The 16,659-nt window shown below is 50.9% G+C and overlaps 1 protein-coding gene across 5 annotated transcripts in view; it reads left to right on the plus strand.

Annotated features, from left to right (window-relative positions):
• PFKFB4 (6-phosphofructo-2-kinase/fructose-2,6-biphosphatase 4) overlaps nt 1-11,089 on the plus strand; it is a 33,103-nt gene extending 22,014 nt beyond the window's left edge. For all 5 annotated transcript variants that reach the window (XM_010969226.3, XM_074344936.1, XM_010969227.3 and 2 more), the window contains exons 10-14: nt 4,583-4,687; nt 6,162-6,291; nt 6,381-6,443; nt 7,308-7,372; nt 9,178-11,089. In XM_010969226.3, the coding sequence (XP_010967528.1) occupies nt 4,583-4,687; nt 6,162-6,291; nt 6,381-6,443; nt 7,308-7,372; nt 9,178-9,237 (423 nt within the window). In that variant the 3' untranslated portion in view covers nt 9,238-11,089. The remainder of the gene's footprint in view (nt 1-4,582; nt 4,688-6,161; nt 6,292-6,380; nt 6,444-7,307; nt 7,373-9,177) is intronic.
• The last annotated feature ends 5,570 nt before the right edge of the window (nt 11,090-16,659 follow it).

Genomic DNA, 16,659 nt, shown 5'->3' on the forward strand with positions numbered 1-16,659 from the left:
AGGCTTCTACCATCAACCTTTTACTGTTCAGGCAGACCTTTTGTTTTGTTTTGTTTTGTTTTTTCAGGCAGACCTCATTTTATCGCACTTTGCTTTATTGCACTTTGCAGATAATGTGTTTTTTACAGATTGAAGTTTTATGGCAGCCCTGTATCCGGTACATCTATCGGTGCCATTTTTCCAACAACATTTGTTCTCTTAGTGTCTCTGGGTCATGTTTTGGTAATTCTTGCAATAGTTCAAACTTTTTCGCTATTATTATTACATTTGTTTGGTGATCTGCAGTCAGGTAAGTTGATGTTACTACTACCACTCGCTGAAGTCTCAGGTGATGCTTAGCATGTTTTAGTAATAAAGAACTTTTTAATTAAGGTATGTACTTTATTTTTTTAGACAAAATGCTATTGCACACTGAATAGTGTATAGTGTAAACATAACTTTTATATGCACTGGGAAACCAAAAAACTAGTGTGACTCACTTTATTGCAATGATCTGGAACCAGACCCACAATATCTCCAAGGTACGCCTGTAGTTCCTGCTTTATCATTTCCTATCCATCTCTTCACCCCTGAGTCATCTTGATAGTTTGTTTTATTCAAAATTTATTTGTTCATCAGGATAAGTCATTCGTACATAATAGAGTAATACCCATGCAGTTATATCTCAGTATTAGCCATTATTACCCCTTTTCCCATCCTTTGATATTGTGGGAGTTTTTTTAAATTAGATTTGTGAGAGATTGATCACTCATTGAATTTTTCCCTGGAGAACCAGATCTCAGACTGTATCCATTCTGTTGTTTTTCTATTTTCTCATTTATTTACTCTAGCAATGTTTTAATTGATTCTCTTAGGTTTTTCTCAAGGAGCTATTAGATCTTCTTCTTCTTCTTCTTTTTTTTTTTTTTTTTTGGCGGGGCGTAGGTAATTAGGTTTATTTATTTATTTTTAGTAGAGGTACTGGGGATTGAATCCAGGACCTTGTGCATGCTAGGCATGCGCTCAACCACTGAGCTATGCCCTCCCTTATTAGATCTTAATTTAGGTTTTAATTTTCTATTCCTGCTTTTTATCTGTTTTTGATTATACATACTCCCCTTTATTTTTAATCCTTTTGTATCATGTCTTTAGATGAAAGCAGCATATCTTTGATTTATTTTTTTAGCCTGAGAGATCTTTTCATTTAGAGATGAAAATTGATTTACATTTATTGTTATAATTGCTGTTCTTTTTTTCAATAACTTGCAGTTTTCTCTTTATCCCAATTTTTTGTTTTTCTGTATAAACATCATCTCTGCTGCGATTTGAAAGACAGGCAGTATTTTTATTCCAGTAGTCATTACTGTAAAGCTTCTCAAAAACATTCTTAAGCAGAATGCTCATAAATAAAGGAATAACTAAAATAAATCTTAGCAAAATTAGTAATGGAAATGATTCTTGACTCTCTTGGGAATGATGAAGGTGTGTTATTTCCATTTGTTTCCTTTCTGCTTGTTTTTTCCTTACTGTAATTGGGTAGATTATAGTGTCGTGGTTTATTTTTTATCTGTCTTATCTCTTCTTCAGAACTGATGAACTCTTTCAAAAGAGTAAGCAGTTTTTGTAACTCACTTTGTAGTTCACTTAACCCGTTTCCATCAGTTGTGGCTGTTGGGAGTTACGGGAAGTCTCTCTCCCCGATTTCTTTTTCACACAAACAGCAGCTCCCCCGCTTAGCGGCCTGGAGTCTGCCCTCCAGGGACATGGCTACGGCTTGAGCATTTGGTTTTGCAGAGAAGCCCTGGCAGTCCTGACTTTTTTTCCCCTTTGAAGTTAATCTGATTATTTTCCTAGATACTCTGGATTCCCTTCTTTATCTTTCAAGTTTGGAAACTATTCTGATATCTATGATCTATTAGTCATCTTTCCATGTTTATCTTTTTTCTTTTCTTCTGTGGTGGTAAACAGCCTTCTATGTCAACATTGGGATTTGTTTTTCTTAGCCCCCAAACACAATTTACTGCCTTATTTTTCCTTTTTTAAAAATAACAGCTTTATTGAGATATAATTCACTGACCACACAGTTCACCTAAGCTGTATAATTCAGTCTTTTTAGTATATTCACAGAGTTATGCAGCCATCGCCACAATCAATTTTAGAACATTTAATTTCCAAAAGCAACCCTGTACCCATCTCCCCATTTCCTTCCAGCCCCTCCCCCAGCCCTAGGTGATCACTAATCTACTTTCTGTCACTATACATTGACCTGTTCTGGATGTTCATTATAAATGGAGTCATACGATGCTGTGTGGTCTTTTGTGACTGGTTTCTTTTGTTTAGCATGTTTTTTTCAGGGTTCATCCCTGTGGTAGGATGCATCCATATTTCATTCCTCTGTATTATTGAATAATATTCTATTACATGGATATACCACATGTTGCTTATCCATCCATCAGTTGATGGGCATTTGGGTGGTTTCCATTTTTTGGCTTTAAGAATGATGTTGCTATGAACATCGGTGTACATGTTTTCGTTTCTCCTGGGTAGATACCCAGGAGTAGAACTGCTGGGTCATATGGACACTCTGTGTTTAACCTTATGAGAAACAGCCAGGCTGTTTTCCAAAGTGGCTGCACCATTTTACATTCCCGGCAGCAGTATATGAGGGTTCTGATGTCTCCACATCCTTGTCAGCATTTGTCATTATCTTTTTTTGTCATAGTGACCCAGACTAGAACACAATTCAACCAAGTTCTCTCCTGCTTTATGATGAAGATTGCCTTTTCTCTAGTATCCAATAGCATGCACTTCATTTCTTTCTGAGGCCTTGCCAGAGGCACCTTTAACATTTTATATTTCTAGCATCATTCTTTTTTTTTTTAATTTTTTTCCTTCAGTTTAATTGAGATACAACTGACATGTAGCACTGTATACTTTTTGGGAGGCTGTGTGATTAATTTTTATTTATTTTTTAATGGAGGTACTGGGATTGAACCCAGGACGTCATGCTTGCTAGGCACACACTCTACCACTGAGCTGTACCCTCCCCCTTCTAGTGACATTCTGTTCATGAGGATACATGTGTTCCCTAAGACGAGAGAAGCTTTCTCTACTGTCCTTCGTTTCCTTCTGAGCCATCACCAGAATCACTCTTAATGCCCATGTTTTTACCAGCTTTCTGGTGGTTGCCAGCATTCCTAGGCAGGCCTTGGCTTACAGTGCATCACTCCAATCCCTGTCTCCGTCGCCACATGGCCCTCATACAAGGACACCAGTCACTGAACTGGGGTCCACTCTGAAGACCTCACCTACCTGATTACATCTGCAAAGACCTGATTTCCAAATGGCCACATTCACAGGTCCCAGGGGTTAGGACTTCCGCGTATCTTTTTGGGGGGACACATTCAACTCACAGCAGGTAGTTTGTGCTTTCCTGGGAATTCTCCTGTTTCATCTATGTTACCTTATTTGATGGCGTGTAATTGTTCATAGTATTCCCTTACAGTCTCTTTTACTTCTGTAAGCTTCATAGTGATACCCCTCCTTCATTCCTGGTTTTAAATAATTTGGGCTTCCTTTTTGCCTGTCAGTCTAGGAAAAGGTTTGTGAATTCTGTTGATCCTTTCAGAGAAGCAGCTTTTGATTTCGTTGCTGTTCTCTATTTTCTGTTTCCTATTTCATTCATTTCTGTTCTAATTTGTATTATTTCCTTACTTCTGCTCGCCTGGGATTTAGTTTGCTCTGTTCCCAGTATCTTCAGGTGGAGGATTAAATTATTGTTTTGAGGTTTTTCTTTTTTGATATAGGTATTTACAGGTACAAATTTTCTTCTCTGTCTTGCCTTTTTCATAGACAACTTTGCCCCCAAGGCTTTGTCTAGGAAAAAAAAAAAACACTAGAACAAAGGCAGAAACCAGCAGCTTTTTATTACCGACGTTTTATTGCTTCCTTTCTGGGCACATCCTGTGTGCTAGCGCTTGGCTTGAGCCTTTGAAGGACTGATACCAGTCAGTCCACACGTTTTCCTGGGCTCCTTTGTTTTGTTTTTAAATGGCATCTGTAGAGGAGGGAGGGTATAGCTCAGTGGTAGGGCGTGAGCTTAGCATGCATGAGGTCCTGGGTTCAATCCCCAGTACCTCTATTAAAATTAACAAATAAATAAACCTAATTACCTCCCCTCACCCCCCAAAAAATGGCATTTGTATAAGGTTCTCTGTGCTGCGAGTGTGTGTGTCCTTAATGACACCAGTGAAATCTTGTTTATAGCTTGTACAGTAATCCTTACTCAGAAGCAATATTTCCACAGCACAGAAAACAAAAAGACACATTAGGAAAGACACATAATTAACATTTCTGTGTTTATTTTTATGGCATAAACAGGATGGATGGATGATGAGCGGGTGGGAAAGACTGTTGTGATAGCTTTTTCCAAATGCAGCGGCACCTGCTTAGCGTTCCCAGAGCAGGCGCTCTTCCCAGCTGGGTTCCAAGCTTCAGGCTGGGAGTGTGCCCCTGCCCCCAGCCCAAGAAGTGCCCTCCCCCCAACACAGAGCTGATCCCCTGGCCTGGTATGGGCGGGGTGATGACTGTGGTGTCTCCTTAGGGCGTCTGTGAGGAAATGACCTACGAGGAAATTCAGGATCATTATCCACTGGAGTTTGCCCTGCGAGACCAGGACAAGTACCGGTACCGGTACCCCAAGGGCGAGGTAGGTGGGACTGGGGGCTTTGTCCCGGCCACCTGCTGCCTGCCTGGGAGGACCGCCCGAGACTGAGGGCCCCGTGGGCTCTGGGAGGTTGCGTGGGTAGCAGGAGGGCGTGGCCTCAGGTCGGGCAGCCTGGGTGTGTGTGTTGTCTCTGTCACTTCCCGGCCGTGGCCCAGACTGCTGTCCCCTCCTTGGGTGGTGGATGGGCAGTGCTGCACAGGGCTCCCATCTTTGAGACCCATTGGATCCCTGTTCCCCATCACTCCCATCTTTACTTTCCCCCTTCCTGGGGACATCCCAGGGTGACCGCATTCTCCCTGTGGCTCCTGACACCATCCCCAGCCCTGAATCCAGACCTAGGGATTCACCTTCCCCATGTTAGTCACGGCCATCACAAGCCACCTGCACTTATCACCTCCCCTCAGACTAGCTCCTACCTCAGCCCAGGCCCCAGGGCAGAAACGGGGTCACCTTTCATTCCTGTATCTCCCACTTCTACGAGGTGACCTGGGGTAGTGGCCAAATAAAAACACCCCCCACAGACACGTAGGTGTGCGCGCACACATACGCATACACATGTGGAGGCTCTCTGCCCGATGCCAGGCTCACAGCCATCTGTGCTGTGCTGTCCTGGGAACAGTACAGTCCTGGGTAGCATTCATTTCCCCACATGTACTGTGAGACGGAGCGCAGATTTAGAACCGACCCAGATAACAGTGAAAAGAAACAAAGCAGCTGGCTGCTCAAGCTTGAGAATACAGGGGGAGAAATTGGTAGGGAAATTAGTTACCAAAAGAAGCAATGTAGGATTTCCCCAGAAATATCAGGGGCCAGCACAAGTCAGTTGGTATTATTCCCAATCAAAGCCTGGGGCTAACTCAGCTCAGAGCTTGAGGCCTTTTTTCTGAAGGACCTCTAGCTGTGTGCAAAGAGGGGTGAACCTCCAGGGCTGTGTCTCCTGATGAAAATATAAACCTGCCAGGTGCAGGGGTTGGTCCAAGGGCTCCCTCATCATAGCCAGGGGAGGGCTAGGGCAGGCAATCTGCGAGGGTCCTTCCTGGAGACCTCAGACATTCTGACAGTGTGCAATCTGGAAAGTTTGGGAGACTTTACCCCCCACCCCCAAGGTTCGTTCTGCACAGTCTATCTGCCGTGGGCTGGAAGGGAGAAGTGTCTCTTCCATCAGTCATCAGTTGCCAGCATGTGAATTCCAGCAGCTGAGGGTTCAGCGAAGGGCCTTGTGGGTGGGCTTGGAGGTGGCCCCTTGGGTGCAGCGTGAGTCCCAGGCCTGCCCTCTTGGTCCTACCAGGACCTGGCCCTGGGATGGGGGAGGTGATCTCTTTCACAGACTGCCAGTCCTCACCAGCCTCCCAGAATGGTGAGAAGTCCAGGAGCAAGGAGGCAGCCCTCTACCCAGGATGCCTCCATCCCTACCCTGGGGCTGGGCTGAGGGACGTGTGCCCCCTTGTCCTTGCAGTCCTATGAGGACCTGGTCCAGCGACTCGAGCCTGTCATCATGGAGCTGGAGAGGCAAGAGAATGTGCTGGTCATCTGCCACCAGGCTGTGATGCGCTGCCTCCTGGCCTACTTCCTTGACAAGGCAGCAGGTGCGGGCGCTGCCCTCGCCCCCGGGGAGGTGGGGTGTGTGGGAGACAGAGCCAGCCCTGGTGCCAGCCCTCCCTGTCTGTGTCCACAGAACAGCTGCCCTACCTCAAGTGTCCACTGCACACAGTCCTGAAGCTGACCCCTGTGGCCTATGGTGAGAATGCTTCCCGCACGTGACCTGGTTGTTGACTCTAGCTCTCCATGGGGTTCTGTGATTCTGCAAACCCCTCCCTTGAAAATTCCTTTAGCAACTCATTCCTCCTCCCTCCACCCTACGAGCTTTCCCCATCTCCTTTTTATTTTTTTTGCTTTAATTCCCGTGGCCACAGGAAGCCTCCCCCGTGATCCTTCCTTAACCATCACCCACCACATGAGGGGCTTTTCTACGGGTTTTCCCAAAACTCCCACAAAGTCCCACAGCTCCCAGGACCTGGGCCTTAAATATGTGTGGCTGCCTTGGGCTCTGCCAGCAGAGATCTCAGGCAGCTTCCTACTTCCCCTGTCTCTGGACGAGGCACCCTCTCAGGACTGTGCTCTCAGGACTGAAGAGGTCATTGTCATTGCTCAGTGGCAGCTGATGTCATTCCAGTGTGTGTCAATCCCCTGGTCCCCCTGTGCACTGAGTCCCTGGCACGATGGTGACTTGGCCTCGTGTGTGCGGCAGGGTTGAGTGAAGGTGGTTTGGGGGCCCCGCGGACTGCATGAATCACCCCCTGCTGAGCCAGGCTTGTGGCTCCTCAGCCCCCCGGTAGGCCGCTTGTCCTCGGTGTGGCCCTGCCTGGTGCCTGGGCTCCTCACCAAGCCCATGCTGGGGAGTGACACAGAGACTCGGGCCTGACAAGGTTCCTCGTCCTTTCTCTGGGGCCCCCAGAGCTGGCTAAGGTGGGACGACTGGAGTGAGGCTGAGGTGCCTGCTCTGTCCCACAGCACCCCGAGCCTCCTCCTGAGAGAAGCGTCTCTCCTCTGAGGCTCAGTGCCTTTCAGGAGAGGGGCTGGATTTGCCTCTTTTCTCTGGCAGGTTGTAAAGTGGAGTCCATATTCCTGAACGTGGCGGCTGTGAACACGCACCGGGACAGACCTCAGGTAGCAGCGGGGTCCCACCATGTCGGGCATCTGCCAGGGCCCGGCCCAGCTGGGGTGCCTGCTGAGTGAGCTTGAGTTCTCTATCAGGGCTGCTCCCCTGTCGGGGTGAGGCTGTGGCTGGGACAGAGGCTGGAGGCCTACGGGGGGAGGGCAGGCGAGCCCATGTCCGCACCAGCCCAGGCCTCATGAGCACCTTACACAATGCGAGCACCTTTAAAACTTACAGTGTCATGCTTTGTTGGGAAAAGGGCCACGCAGGTGCTCAGGGGGTCTCCGCGCTGGGCAGAGACCTTCCTGCAGAAGGACAGTTCTCCATCTTGTGTTCCCACAGTGTCTTGTTTAAGATAGAAGCTCCTTAAAGTGTTGCCCAGAACCACTTCGTGCCCCTGTGGGGTCCCTCCACCACGTCAGTCACCCCTCCCCCTGAGGCCAAGGGCAGGACTGTCTCTTCTGGGCCCCCTTCCCAGGGTACTGAACTGAGAAGGCTTCTGGGGCCTCAGTCATGCCTGCTGCCACCCATGATGGGACGTCCTGGGCTTTGGGTCCCTGCTGAGGGTGCAGGCCTTGGGCCCCGTGGGCAGAGGTTTGTGGATGTGTCCCCCTCCTTCCCAGGGCTGCTGCCCCTCCCCAGGTCATTGTGCAGGCCTCTTCCCCATTTGCCCTGAGAGCCTGGTCCAGGCCCAGTCTGGCACACACAGGTCACAGGGGAAGATGTGCTAACAGGTCCCTTTATGCTGAGGAAAGCCCAGAAGGTGTTGGGCCCCCAGCACTGACAGACCAATGGTGAGAGAGGCCCCTGGACCTGGCAAGCATTAGGGGCTGGGCCCCTGGTCCCCAGGGCAGGAGCCGGCCTGGCTGTGGGGTGGCTGGCAGACTATGCCCGCCTCTGGGTGTGTGCTTCTGAGAAGCAAACTTCTGCTGGCCACAGGCTCCCAGACGGTTCCCTTTAAGGTGGGTTCTCCAGGTCCTGGGCCATCCTTGGAGGCCAGCTGTGGTGGGAAAGGGGCCTTCAGGAAGCTTGCCCCCAGTGAGAAGTGCACCTGTCCCTGCAATTCCAGTGGCCTGTCCTGTGAGCCCTGGGGGTGTGGCCATGGGGGCCATGTCCTCCTCCCTGCAGACCTAGGCATTCACATTGCTCAGGGCTGTGACCCAGGTCATTGGTGACCTGCTCCACTGGGCCACCAGGATCAGGGGTCACATAGAGCTGAGGAAAGTCTTGGCCCTTCTTCCTTATGCCTGAGCTGCCCTGAGCTCAGCAGGTTGTGGGCAGGACTGGGCTCTGCTGCTTGGCGGGGGCCTCTGCGCTGAGGTGGGGGGTGGAGTGGTTCAGGAGTTGCAGGGGGTCCTGCACCCCAGTTCTGAGAGGACAGACCAGGAGATGTCCATAGGTTGCTAGGGCCGTGTCTGACACCTGTCCACTGACACTTAGAGCCAGGAGGGGGCTCCCCGGAGCTGGTCCCCTTCCCCGCCCCCATGGTGAGGATATCCCCCAGCCCAGGTGTTCCTCCCCATCTGACCCGGACCTGAGGCAGGAAACAGGGATGGCCTGGCTCTGGGCAACACCTGACCTGCCTGCAAGGAGCAAGTGGGAGCCGGGGCTTCCTCCACCCCCTGCCTTTGTTCTGGTGTTTGTCCACACACCACATGTCAAGAGGCTGTTGATCCTTGACTCTTAGGGAAGGTTGGGGTCTAGGTCCTGCGGCTGGGGCTCCTCTGGGTGAGAGTGAGTCCACAGTGATGAGAAAAGCAGGCAGCTATGTCTGTCCTTGGCGCAGGGTGAATGTTCTGTGTTTATTTTTCTGCAGAATGTAGACATCTCGAGGCCTCCGGAGGAAGCCCTTGTCACGGTTCCTGCTCACCAGTGACTGTGTCAAGTCCACTGTGACTCCCAGATAGGTGACTTCTGCAGACAAGATCACTTCAGGCCCTCTGGTCTGTGTGACAGTCACCTCACAGAAACACCCTCAAAGCCATACGTGGCTGGTGGCGCCCAGAACCCCCGCCCCAGCCTACCTGTTTCCTTATTGACAGTGACAGGGCTGTACATGGTGCCCAACCTGCTGCTAAATATCATTCAGCCTGACTGTGTCTGCCCAGGCCGGCCAGAGGTTGCCCAGCACCTGGTCCTCTCTCACCGGCCAGGTGGGCTTTGTGAGTGTGAAACCCAACAATGTGAAACGGAAAGCACTTGCTGTGATGTTTCCAGCCACTGCGGCTGAGCTGCCTGGGCGGCCCCAGGTACCTCTGCAGAGGCTCTGCGGTGGTTCCTTTCTGAGCCAGAGGGAAGGTCTTCATGGGATCCTGAGCTGCTGCTGCCTCGGGGAGCGGGAGACAGCCCTCCCCATCCCGCCCCTCCAGGAGCCAAAGAGCTTCCTGCAGGGCAGCCGCCTCCACTGGTCAGACCCCTGGGGTCTCGCTCAGGACGGCGTTGTGCTCACTCAGCATGTGCGGATGCACAGAAACACGCAGGGAGCGGAGCGTTTGCGGTCACCCCTTCCCATATGCCTACACTGGAATACCTGTGGGAGCAGGTGGCAGCCCTCCCTGACTGCTCTCCCGGGACAGCACGGGGGGAGGCCGTTGTGTGAGTTCCCATCTCAAGTGCTCAGGGGAGAGGCTGCCCTCCTGTCTCCCTCTCCCCACTGTGTCACCAGGCTACCTCGCCCACTGCTGCCTGTGTCCACACCGGAGCGTGCACTGGCGGCAGGGACCCGAGTTTGCTGTGAAGGATTCAGAAGAGCCTGTGTGGTCCTGTAAAGCCTATTCTGTGGGACAGAGCAGGGTAAAGGCCGGAACCCAAGCAGCCCCCAGCCAGAGGAGGGTTTTCCAGCCGCGTCCCAGCTTTTGATTCATGTGCACAGGAGCCTGATGATAATGACCTTGGGCAGCCTGCCAGCTCTCATGCCCGTGAGTTCTTTCGGGCCCAGAGAGATGGGCTGGGCAGCAGGTACTGGCTCCCTTTTGTAGCTGCGAAAATGGACTGGCCAGCAAGTTGTGCAGCTGGGTGAGAAAGTGTTCGGATGTGTAGTTGGATGCCCTGCTGACCACAGGTGGTCCTTGGTGAAGCCAGGCCCCAGGATCCTGTGTCCCTGGCCTGGGCTGTTGGTCTCTCGGCCTCATGTCTGTAGCAGCGGTGGACAAACATGGGTGGAGAGGTGTCCCAGATGGGGCTGTGGCGGGATCCTCCTTCTGGACTTACCTCCTGGCAGAGCCCCAAGCCCCTAGCCCCAGGGCCAGAGGACCAGGCCATTGCCTTTGGGACATGGGGACTGCAGCCTTTGCTTCCGTGTCCCCTGGAGTTGTGACTTTTGGTCACTTGGACACACTCACTTGTTGGCCAACAGTCCCTTTAGCCAGAGACACATACATCTATATGTCACCGCCTCTCTAGGACCTCAGGCTGGCTGAGGCGAGACCAGTGAGTCCTTCTCTCTCTGTGTCCAGAGTGCAGTCAGGAGTTGCTGGGCCCGGATGTGTGACAAGGACTGGGTTGGAGCGGAAGGAAGTCTGGGGTCCCAGCAGGGACTCACTCTGGAACCCTTTCTGCAGGGGCAGCAGCCCGCTTGGTTGGCTGCCAGGTCTTGCCTGTGATGGTCGATGTGCTCCTGTTGCAGATGTTTTCCCTGCTCCCCTGGAATGGGTGTTGTTGGAGCTCAGCCACACATCACACTGTGTCCAGCCTTCTTTGCAATAAATAACTTTTTAAATAAAGAATAATCTAAGGTTGTGTCTTGTGGCTCCTAGAGATGTGGGGCAGAAACTGTCTTTCCCTGGAGTGAGCCCTGGGCCTGGCACACATGGACAGGGCCCCAGTTTTCTCTGGGCCGGCCTGGGGTGCTGGGCCCTTGCCCCCATGCAAGAGGCAGATGTAAGGAAGGATCTGGGGTCCTTGGAAATGTCGGTCCCAAATATTGGCATCCTTGAGGAGGAGAACCTGGGGCTGAGTCAAGGATGGAGGGGTCGTGCAAGGCTGTGGTTGGGGGCGTGCTGGCTGGTTCTCTGGTGTTATCACTTCTGGGTTGGGGAAGATGGTCACAAGGGGCAGGGTATTCCCTTTCCAGTGCCTCAGAATTTTGTTGGACTTTCCACACCTTCTGCTCCCGGGGCTGGGCTGTTGGAAAGGCGATTGCAGGGCTGTTCTTCCGTGGACATGATGAAGTGGAAGATGGCCAGGTGCCCACGTGTGCCTCTCCCCGTGTGTCACAGCAGAGGGTGGCTGTGTCATGGTGGATGACAGGAATCCCTGGTGTCATCCCCAGGCTCAGAGTGACAGCAGCTACAGCCGTCTTCCTGGTAGGTGAGGTTGGGGGACAGCTCACTGGTCCCTACCCTGTCTCCAGGCAGAGTTCCTGGGGTGGATGCCTGACCTTGAAGGCTTCCCAGCCCTTTTTGAAGGTTTTGAAGATTTTAACAGCAAAGCAATAGCAGGAGTAATAAAATATAACACTCTCAGAATTTGTCTTCAGGTCCAACATTCTACTACAACCAAGAAAAGGTGATTATATATGGTCACATTGAAGAATTTTGTAGCATTTTGAGTTGCTAGGACATGATGGCCACCAGGTAGGATCAGAGGATATTTAGATAGAATGAAGTATTTTTACAAAGGCATAGGTTTCAGTAACATTTGAATTATAGTATGATTATATATTATATATTAATAAAATATAATTATCACCTGTAAAGGGGAGTGTTGCCATGTTTGGTTTAGACCATTATTCATCCTCTGGGGCTGGGCACATTCTTGTTTGAACAAAAACTATTAAAAGTGAAAAATGACTTTGTGGTAGACCAGAAATGGTGCCTGCCAAACCCTGGCTCAGAGCCACAGGTCTCTCTGGGAAGGTCTGTGAGGAAAGTGCCGGCGTGGGTCAGTCCTGGGCTGATGGGCCCCGCCCACAGCCTGCCACTCACACCCTTTCCAGCCCTGGGCTTTCTGGGCATCATTGGGTATTGCTTGGCCCTGTGCAGAGTTCCCATATCCAGTCTGGCCGCCACACACTATATGTAAAGATCTCAGCAGAGAATAGTCATTCTTATCATCCTGGGTATTTGAAGAGCAGCTGATAAAAGAGCTGTTCACAGAACTGTGGGTAGGTTTAGGCAGCAGCACCTGGGGCCTGCCTCTGTGGGAGCCCCTTCCACCCCCTAGGCCTTGTCAACTGAAAAAACACCGGAAGAGTTGTGTTAAGCTTTATTCAGGATCTTACTGAGGATTCTTGCCTGACGGCTTATTGAGGAACTGCTCCGAAGAGGTAATGCTAATATATTACAATGAATGTATAATGAAGTTCAAGGTCTACTGGGGTATACAGTTTTTTTGCTGGTAAAAAAAAAAAAAAAACCCGAAAACATGTAGCCAAACATGTAAAGATTACTGCTAATCACAAAGAGGAGATATCTCAAGTTAAGGGTTTTAGCACTTGTTTTTCTATGTATGGGAAGATGCAAGGACCTGGGTTCATTGAAATTATTCCTTAGATACGCATCTTAACTATCTGGGACTCCATCCAAAGCACAGAATGCTTCCTCTTTTTCTCCATATTGAACTCCCCTCACAGCACACCATCATCGGTGGGTGGCTGCTGTGGCTGCTTGTCTGATTCTTGTAGAATTGAGGTGGCGGGCAGCATTCTTTGTTTATAGTGATACAGGAAAATGGGGCAAGAGAGGATGGCCACGTCCCGGGTCTCAGTTGAGTCCCAGGGATGCACCTTGCCAAGTGAGGGTGCTTGGCTTCATGCAGGAAAGAATTCAAGAGCGAGCCATAGTTGAGTGAAAAAAGATTTATTCAGAGAGAGGTACACTCCATAGACAAGAGTGCAGGCCTTCTCAGGAGGCAAGAGAAAGGCCATAAGGTGTGGGGTTGGGTGCTTAGTTTAAAGTTAAAGTAGATATACGTTCCATAGACGGAGTGTGTACCTTCTCCGTAGGTGAGGGAGCGAGAGCTGTGAGTCTCGGTGTTGCTAGTTTTTATGGGCTCTGTTGCTTCATATACTAACAAATGGGAGGGTTATTCCAACTACTGTGGGGAAAGGGTGGGGATGCCCAGGAATTGGGCCACAGCTCACTTTTTGACCTTTTATGGCCAGCCTCAGAACTGTCATGGTGCCTGTGCGTGTGTCATTCATCATGCTAATATATTACAATGAATGTATAATGAAGTTCAAGGTCTACTGGAAATCAAATCTCCCGCCATCTTGGGCCTCAGGGTCTGCTGGGAGTTGAAATCTCTGCCATCTTGGTGCTAATTGCTGTGCCATTCCTTGCACGGCTGTGCCCTGCTTTCTTCCTGTCTCAAGTCCTCAGGGCAAAGATAGCAGTGGGTGGGTATAGAATGGATAGATGTACCAAGAGAGCTGGGAGGGAGGGCAGGTCAGGGTCCACTGTGCTTGGGGACTGGTGGGTGGTGAGTATACGAGCAGTGGGGAGGGCCAGAGTAGAGGTGTGGGTGGGAGGGAAGGAAGCTGACAGACAGATGGTCCAGGACTCCAGCAGGCAGTGTGAGGCAGAAATGCGGAGGAAGAGGGTGAGGACAGAGGAGAGGGCCCTGAGGTGTAACCGACCCTGGACAGGGGGAGGTGTTGGACGAGGTGTTGAAACTGAGCAGCACCCTGTGGGGTCCTCCTGCATATGAGAGCCTTTCTGTGTCCCTTGTTTCTTGTTTGTAGGAAAAAAGGCTTCAACCTCCTTGACCTTCTCTGAGGTTCAAAGTGCAGATTCAAATAGTTGCTAATCAGAAAAGTGAGGGAATGTAGAAACCAAGGAGGAGCAATCAAGAACCAACAGTGCAAGGGGCAGATATAGCTCAGTGGTAGAATACATGCTTAGCATGCATGAGGTCCTGGGTTCAAATCCCCAGTAGCTCCAATAAAAATAAGTAAATGTAATTTACCTTTCCCCCTAAAGAAACAATAGTGCAGTGTTCTAGCTCCTCCTCAAGCAATTTAGGTAAAAATGTATCTATGAGCTCCATAGAGACTAAGCCCCACCACGTCCAGGTGCTGGGAGGGAATGACGATGTTGAATTTTCCTCTGCTCAAGCCCCTCCATGAATATACACGTACCCTTAGCTTAAAATTTCCCCAATTTTGCTGTTCAGGGGAGACATTTCCAGAAGTATCCCCAGTGTTCTGCTTATTTGCTGCAAGTAATAATAAAGCCTTCCTTCTCCCGATCTTTGACTTGGTTAGGTCTTTTGGTTTGACATGCTGGCCAAAAGGCGAACTCAGTTTTCTGGTAACAGTGTGAGCCGTTTGGGGTAGGCTGGATGGGGAAGGGGCAGAAATTAAGGTAGGATCTGCCTCCAAGCAGGAAGGGAGGGCACCTGCTGGAATTAAAAGGGGGTGGGGAGGGGCCTGATAAAGATTGTCTGAGGGGGCGGGGCCAAGCGCCTCAGGCCCCTCACCTGTGCTTGGCATTCTTTTGTTAAGCTATTCCAGCTGGTCTGGGCCCTTAAGTAACCTATTCTTGCATGGACATGGACCTCCTTAATCTTGTTGAAACCCCCGTGTTTGGCACAGGAGAAGCAGATTTCTTTAGGCAACTTGTGAAAGTGACTGTTTACAGCTTTGCAGGTCCTGTCCACAGGGCCTCCCTTCCCCCAAATGGGTGCGTGCCTGTTGGATGCAAGACTGTTATTTCCAAGCCATGGCGTGTTCCTGACCGCTACTTCCTCCTGCCCATGCACAGCTCTAGGTGGGCCCTGGACACCCCGCCACGCTCGAGCATGAAGGTTTTACGCGGCTATCTTTAAGGTATGGGAAGATGAAGGGGCATGAGGGAACTCAATACCGAAAAGGTCAGGGAGGACTAGACCGGAAGAGAAGCCCCTAGAAGTGGGGGTGGGGGCAAGAGGATGGCCCCATCCCAGGTCTCAGGCGAGTCCCAGGGACGTGCCCTGCCAAGTGAGGGTCTTTGGCTTAGAGCAGGGAAGAATTCAAGAGTGAGCTACAGTAGAGTGAAAGCAAGTTTATTCAGGGAGGTACACATTTCATAGGATGCAAGCCACCTCAAAGGACGAGAGAGCGCCCGTGAGGTGCGGGGTTGTTAGTTTTTGAGCTGGGTAACTTCCTATGCTAACAAGTGGGAGGATTATTCCAGCTATTTTGGGGAAGGGGCGAGGATTCCCAGGAGTTGGGCCACCACCCATTTTTTAACCTTTTATGGCCAGCCTCGCAACTGTCATGGTGCCTACGAGTGTGTTTTACTATTTACTAAGCTAATGTATTACAATGAGCGTATAATAAAGCTCAAAGTCTAGCGGAGGTCAAACCCTCCGCCATCTTGGGCCGCAAGGGCTACTGGGAGATGATTTTCTGCCATCTTGGACCATGTGGGGTGTTAACCAGTTTATGTCCTATACTCAATTGCTGTGTCATTCTTTTAAGGGCTGTGCCTTGCCCCGTCCCTCCTGCTTCATTAGGAGCTTGGCTGGGGGCAGGTACTGAGTTATGAAAAGAAACCAAGTCTGGGAGGCAGAAGGCTGGACACCCAGGGTGTGGAAGAGCATAGAATGTGCTAGCACCCTGACCTTGGGTTTCCCAGTCTACAGAACTGTGAGAGATAAATGTTTATTGTGCGATGTGATGTTTTGTTTTAGCTGCCCCAAGGGGCTAAGACGGCACTCCAGCTCCCCATCTCTGGCTCAGTGGGGGCCCTTGACCCACAGTGAGGGGCAGTGGAGGCCTGTTAGCAGAGGCCCCAGCTCAGGGTGTCTCCTGAGAGCACATGCTTGGCAGGGGACAAGGATGTGGGCCAGTTGGCCCAATCCTGAGCCAGGTGGTAGCTTAACGTGTGCCTGGGAGCTGCCAGTGCCTACTCCTCAGACCAGGCCATCTGAGACAGGCTTGCCCTGAGGCAGGGGTGAGCCTGCCTGGACTCAGGGTAGGGTGACCACAGGGATAGGGGTGTCACCCCAGGAGGCAGGGCATGGAGTATCCTCGGAGCTGAGGGTCCCCAGAAGTCTCCGAAGTAGGCTTCCAGAAGGATACTGGCATCTGTGAGGAACCTACTTGTGTGCAGAGGTCTGCTCGGGGAGCTGTCCCCGCGTCACCCGTCTTGGCCCTCAGGTACCTCTAGGGGAGTGAGGATCCACCGGGCAAATGAGAAGCCTGAGGCGCCAGGAGGAGCTGGACCCATCGGCAGCATCCAGCAGGCGCTCAAGTGCTAGGATGCAGTTCCCCGCGGAGACCCCTCCCGGACCGAGGGCGGCGCCTGTGGGTGGGGGCGGACAGGGCTCCGAGAGTGAAAGGAGACTCTGAGGTCACCGCGCGCCCGCCTGCTCC

Source organism: Camelus bactrianus, chromosome 17 (genome assembly GCF_048773025.1).
Source record: "Camelus bactrianus isolate YW-2024 breed Bactrian camel chromosome 17, ASM4877302v1, whole genome shotgun sequence".
Lineage (NCBI taxonomy): Eukaryota > Metazoa > Chordata > Mammalia > Artiodactyla > Camelidae > Camelus > Camelus bactrianus.